General features: G+C 36.1%; 1 protein-coding gene across 2 annotated transcripts; it reads left to right on the top strand.

The window, feature by feature from the left end:
* The first annotated feature begins 1,286 nt into the window (after positions 1-1,286).
* LOC110801047 (protein DESIGUAL 2) lies at positions 1,287-6,661 on the top strand. 2 transcript variants are annotated; one of them, XM_056840570.1, is made up of 4 exons: positions 1,287-1,502; positions 1,592-1,794; positions 5,943-6,280; positions 6,426-6,661. In XM_056840570.1, the coding sequence occupies exons 1-3, from the start codon at positions 1,410-1,412 to the stop codon at positions 6,244-6,246; spliced, it is 600 nt and encodes a 199-aa protein (XP_056696548.1). In that variant the 5' UTR covers positions 1,287-1,409; the 3' UTR covers positions 6,247-6,280; positions 6,426-6,661. The 2 variants fall into 2 exon arrangements, with proteins under 2 accessions (XP_056696548.1, XP_021862053.1); XM_022006361.2 differs by having other exon boundaries at positions 1,289-1,502; positions 5,943-6,661.
* The last annotated feature ends 217 nt before the right edge of the window (positions 6,662-6,878 follow it).

Genomic DNA, 6,878 nt, shown 5'->3' with positions numbered 1-6,878 from the left:
TAAAACGTTCATGGAACTCAAACTTGATTCCATTTCTGCATATGAGTGTTGTATCTCATTCGATGCAGAGGTTTAGTTTATCATACTTTGCTATTCTTAGCATACTTTCTATCGAAAGCCTTTCGATGTAAGATAAAAAGATCTTTGAATACGTTTATAGAATGATCTAGTCTTTCTTTGCTGTTAGAATGATTCTCATATTTAAAATAGAAAATCATCGAGATAGCAGACTTGTGATCAACCTGAGTTCATTGAAGAACTCCCACTAGAAACAATTCTCTTTCATTGCTTCTTAGGAAATAATGAATTCATTTAAATTATGTAGGATTGCAAATGATGCTACCCTTTTGGAATACTCCAACCAGTTCACAGAGATGTCGAAGATTCATACTTTGACTGAGAACTTGGAAACTAATCATTGATTCAGTTTCCAATGCATCATATAGGGTTTAGAACCTATGTTACCACCTTTTAATCATGATGCCTAATTGCCCGTGTGTGTTTGTGGTTTGCCTAACAACAAGATCCAACTTTTATTAAGGTTATGCATGTAGCATCAAAACATTAGTTCATCTTCACTTCCTCTTATCAAGTGCTCCTCCTACATGTCCAAATGTATTGGATGTTCTTGATATTATTCTAATGTTCTTTGATCTAGATCAATAGAGATTGGTATAAACCCGTCATAATCCAACATGTACGAGTTATCTTGGCGACCCATATATCACACTATACATGATTGATTGTAATGCAAAAACCATTCGCATTTTATCAGCAAATTACTAAGTATCAGCAATATGACAGTAATTGATACAACAATTATAGTATTTTAATACAACAATGATAGTATTTATGTAAACGATGATAAACTTATAGAACACTTGTATACATACTTTTACCCATTCATTTAATATGCAACACTTTTATCCATTCATTTAAGTGGTCCTTTTACTTTTTCTATTTCATTACACTTGTATACGTAATTTTTTTTTTGGGTGATTGTGACAGTATTTTAATACAACAATGACAGTATATATATTAGAATGACAATATTTATGTTACCAATGACAGTATATATATTAGAATGACAATACTTATATTACCAATGACAGTATATAGCAAGTTAGCCTCACTTGTACACATTTATTTAAGTGTGAGTCATGTTTCCAACTTTTTTTTTTTTTTAGGGTGGGTATGGGTATGTAGACTACCTCCTGGGAACCCTGCTGGACAAACAAAGAAACGGAATTGAAGATAATTGTCCAAACGGTAACACAGACACACAGTTGCTAGACGGTGAGAGACCCCACTTGAAGTTCAGTCTCCCTACTTTCCCGTTTCAAAAATATCAAAAGCTCAACTCTAAAAGAAAACCCCAGCTCACTTACAGAGGAGAGAGAAAATAGAAAATGGCAGCTTCAGTCACCATTCTTGCCATCGTCATCGCACTTCACCTACTCGCTTTCGTCTTTGCTATCGGCGCCGAGCGCCGCCGTAGCACGGTAGCACTGCCTCCCTCCATTTTTCTGTCCCCTCCTTGCTCTTTTTGTTTTTGGAAATTTAATGATATTGTGTTTTTTTTTTCGTGAAGGCGGAAGTGGTACCAGACCAGTACGACGAGCGCACGTTCTGCAAGTACGGTACCGACGCTTCATCGTTGTACGGATTAGCAGCGTTTGTTTTGCTGCTGATTAGTCATTTGGTTGTCAATGGAGTTACAAAGTGTCTCTGTTTTGGGAAAGGTCTTGTTGGTGGGTCCACCACTTGTGCTATCTTCTTCTTCATCTTTTCCTGGTCAGTTTTCTATTTAGTCGTCTTCTCGTCTTCAATTATTATTGTTTCTAATTTTGATGGTTGTTGATTTTTTTTTTTAGTAAAACCCTTTTGTCTTGTTTGTTAGGGTTTAACAAATTTGTTGCCGAATTTGCTATAAGTGTGTTGTTTAATAATACTTTTATGTTTTAATTTGAAATGTCTGTTTCCTGTAATCTTGTTGTTGATTTGGGCAGGTTAGTGGGAGTTAATTTTTTCTTTATTGTTCGTTACCATTAATTTCGTTTTCTGGGTGAAATGCAGGCAGCTGTTATCGTCTTATTGATTTTGTAGTTGTAATAATGAGTATGTAAAACATGCTTATTGCGTCTTACAGCTTCTCTTCTTGCCTTGAGCAAAACATTTGGATCGTTAATCCAAGTGAGAAATGTGTGTTGCTGAATTTTCCAACTACTATGTTTTTTGGGTGGAATGGGAATAACCTGCTTGGTTGTGTTGACTTGGTAGTTGTAATGAGAATTGATAGCATGCTTGTTGTGCCTTACAGTCTCTTTGCTGGCCTTTGGCCAAAGATACACTATACTGGATTGTCAAGCTTTGTTCACTTATTGCGGACAAGTGCAAATTTGAGTGTGTTTTTCTTTTTTTTTTAATGGATAAGAGGCAGTGTAATGTTTTCTTGTTGTATGCTCGTAGTTTTGAAATTAATGGATATAAATATTGATCAAGCGTTACCATTTGATGGATATAAATATTTTCCTTGATCAGACTTTGTATGCCTTTACTCATTCCCTTCTTGAGTATACCTTTGCTTGGTCTGAATCCACTTTAGCACTAACCATATAGCCGTGAAGTCGGTATCTGGAATTACTTTTGGGTTTTGGGTTGGAAATGTGATTGAATTTAAATAAATTTGGAGGCAGTTGATGTTGGAGTTATGTATTTGTCTTCAGATTTCATGAAAGAGAATTTAACTGCTGTGATTGTGCAAACTGCTAGTTTAAGGACTCAGGGGTGTTCCGGGTGAATCATCATATTTAGACATGCAACTATTAAAGTGTCTTGACCATTCATATCTGTTAACCTGGCGGCAGAACTATTAGGTGCACTATTCACTACCTTTGGATATAATCTCTCTGGCGTTATTTTTCCAATGTCCAAGTGTGAAACATATATCCAAGTATTACGTTATTTTTGCGTCAGTGAAAATACTTGGATATATGTTTCACACTTGGACATTGTAAATCTTGCAAATATTGTTTTTAAATTTGAAAATTGCAGAAATCTTGTAAAGTTGCTCCATGAATCATAACTACCTTTTAGATTCGATCTCTATAGGAAATGGCTACTGGCCTACCACCTCCTCTTTCTATCTCTTTCAATCTAGGGTGTATTCGAGATGAAGTAGGTTCTGAAGATTGGAATTCCTGAGATTTTATTTGCTACGCTACGTGAAATGAAACTGGATTTTACGTAGCTTTTTGTCGTAATTTTAGATTGTCCATGATGGATATATCTGAAGCCTTTTATTTTTAATCCTGGCAAGTCTCCGTCATGGAGACGGTTCCTTATGACGGCTCATGTTAGGCGACCCCAGTCATTTTGGGACTAAGGCTTGGTTGTTGTTGTTGTTGTTGTTGTTGTTTTTGTTGTTGTTGTGTTGTTGTTGTTGTTGTTACAAGTCTCCGTCATGGAAAATCTGAAATTAAGATGACAATGTGAAAAAAGACACAAATTTGGCATCAAAGTATTAAAATCCAGTATAGTTGACTGTTCCCGAGTCCAGCATGATAAAAATGCTGAACCAGGCCAGGTCGGTGCTGGCTTGCTTGGCATGAGGTTCAATCCTGACCCCTGATTAATGGAATGGCTCGTGGGTGAACTGGACCAGACCACTAGTTATATTTACGGAGCCATATCGTTGCAGAAATTAGAAAGGTTGCTTGCAAAGGACTTTCAAAAGTGCGCACCCTACAATCATCCGGTTCTCTAAATTTGCATCCTATGAGTCTATTATGGCATGCTTGGTTTGTATAATTGTGTGAATGAAGTGTTGAGAGATTTGTTTTCTGAATAGATTGGTGACATTTAAATTGAATACTCTTAAGGCAATTGATGATAAACCGTAGAATAAATGAATTTTTCAATATCTTTGAATTACTCTGTTCAGATGTTAGATAATCTCCGATACATAATTGTTCGCACATAATTTCATATATCTGAGCTGAAACTATTTGGATTGAGGACTCAGTCATTTGAACATCACATAGTAGCGTTCATGGATGATACATCTGAAGCAGGTGTAGCCCTCAGAAGCAGATTATGTTGCCCAATAACTCTTTGATGGTAGTGTGATTAAGAAAGCTGGTCTACACCATGTTTTACATTAACTATTTCATAGTATATGAATGCTGGTTAGAACGCTACTGGTTTTTCTAGCAGCATTTATTTACAGTCTCCTTCCTTTTTGGGTGGGCTGGTTAGGTTAGGATGCATTGGCTGGATAGGGGCAGTCTGATCCTCAGATTTTGTTTTCAAACAGAAACTTGGACTACGTCATACTCCTTGTTTGGATTGTGCTCCAAATGTTAGGGGCTTGAGCACTTGAGCTGGATTCTGTGTTAAAATACGAATTTCATTGTGGATGAGTAGATGATAATAGCAAACAAGCACCTAGCACCTTATCTTGTAGGGCGATCAAGGTGCCTTAGGGGGATGCCCTTAATATATGGTAGGCCTTCCTCACTTATGTACGCGTAATTTATGATAAATTACTAAATGAACCAGCAGTTAAAGAAAGCGTGAAATGAGAACACTTTAGTTTAACAACAATCGGAAGGTGATTATTCCAAGAAAGAATTTCACTTCTTTCAAGGAAATAATCATTTCTCAAAGTTGATTTCCAATTTTCCTTGGAAGAATCATTTGCCATAACAATCGGTGGTAAAAGTATTTCATCAATAAGTACAATTCAAACGGAACAACCATATAATCACGAGGGATTACTTCCATTGTTCTATGCTTGGAAAACACACTGGCACTGATGTGGTAACACTTCAATACATAAAGGTGCAATTAAAACTTGGTTATGCTACTTCTAGACTTCTAAGCCTAGAGCTATGCTAAGTGCTAATAATTAGGAAGAAAATGCTAGAACTAAAGTAATTTGTAATGTTGATTGATTGTCCTTTTTGATGATAATTATTACGGTTATTTATTGTTTGATGGAGGTTACTCCTCCATGACCGGCGTTGTGGCGAGTGTTTCCTTGATTCATGCATGTATCTGTTCCTCTTCTGTTTGGATTTTCTCTGCTTTCTTCAACTGGCGCTGGCCTCTGACTTGCTGCACTCTTTTTGGGTTTCAATTACTGGGCCTCCTTCATACTTGCTGCTGGGATTTAGTTCTTTGTTTATGGATTTGTAGGCAGCCCTTCATATTCTTCAAGGGCAGCATTGAAATGTGTATATCAGGATGTGTAAGTTGGTAGTAGTCCTAGTACGTAGTTAGTTCAGTCTTCGGAGGTGCTACCTAAGATGTGGGTGGAATCCTGTCTACATCACTGCCCTTATAATAAAACTTAAAAATTTGAATACTCTATAAACAAAATTAAATTAAATTAAAAATAGGAATATCATTGATATTTTCATGCATTTGTGGAGGAAGTCTTAGACTGTAGCAGGTATAGTCCTTAAAACCTAACTAACATTAAAATAATATTTTGCTGTGTTTTCTACAATTGTTGCATTTTTATTTGGTGCCAAACAACATAGTTTGGTAAAAGCAGGGTGATTGCATTTTGTCATTTGGTTCTAAGAACATAGTTTGGTGCTCACAAGTCAACGTTGTTGTATTTTTATTTGGTACCAAACAACATAGTTTGTTACTCACAAGTCAAAGGTAAATAATTATTTTTGGTGGGCTAAACTCAATTTATTACCTGAAATTATCATTTAGCCCTTAGTATAGGATTTAAGGAATATACCTGTTATAGTCTCAAAAAACCTCGCATTTGTGTGCCTTCTGTAGAAAGAAATGATCTTATCTTTAAAATTACACCCTATTATTGACAATGCAGATTGTCAAGGCCTGCATCTTTTTATTTGTATAGTAGGTTTATTTCCGTTAATTCCGAGATGCCTCTCAAGTATCTCCGAACTGCAATGCAGGGTGACCTTCCTGGCGGCAGAAACATGCTTGGTAGCAGGTTCAATAAGAAATGCATATCACACAAAGTACCGAGGAATCTTTGGTGGAGAACATTTATCATGCGCCACACTGCGCAAGGGGGTTTTTGCTGCTGCAGCTGCACTGACATTGATGTCAATGATTGGGTCAGTAGTCTATTACTGGATCCACTCCAAGGCTGACACTGGTGGTTGGCAGAGGCATCAAAATGAAGGTATTGGTATGGCAGCTTCAGATAGGACACACCAGCCTCATCATCAGACTGGTGATGTCAGCAAGCCCTAAGTGCTGCTTTGGCTTAGCTTTGGAAATTGACACGGTATTATTGTTTAACCATGGTTCAAGGGGAAATTGGATAGAGTTCTTTAGTGATATGTAATATTAGATATATAATATAGATATATGATATATAGGTCGTAAATTGATTTGGTTCAAGTGATGCATTACTGCTCAATTGTTTATAGGTGGATCGTTAATGACGCTGATGATTCGATGTGAAAGACTGTTTGATGTCGGACCGTTAATGGCCCGAAACTAATGATGTCCTACCTAATCAAGTAATGATGATGTTTCATCGTGAAAGACTTCTTGTATGTATTATCACAATTATATTACGGAGTAGTATGTACTTCGTATTAGTTTAAACGGAGTTCAATTTCTCAGAGATTTAATTTATGGAGATTTATTTATTAAGATACTATTAATAAGTAAAAACTAGTATTGAAGCCCGTGCGATGCACGGGTTTGTAAAGAAAAATACATATTTAATTATCTTATTATATCATCGTATACAGATAGATAACTGTAGATGTAATAGAAAGTTAAAATAGTATGCATGGGTTTTTAATAAAAAGTACATATAGAAAGTTAAAATAGTATCTCAATATTTAAAATGTTTATGCATAAGTCGCTGATAG

This window comes from Spinacia oleracea, chromosome 3 (assembly GCF_020520425.1).
Source record: "Spinacia oleracea cultivar Varoflay chromosome 3, BTI_SOV_V1, whole genome shotgun sequence".
Taxonomy (NCBI): domain Eukaryota; kingdom Viridiplantae; phylum Streptophyta; class Magnoliopsida; order Caryophyllales; family Amaranthaceae; genus Spinacia; species Spinacia oleracea.
This window is presented reverse-complemented; position numbering and strand designations above follow the sequence as displayed.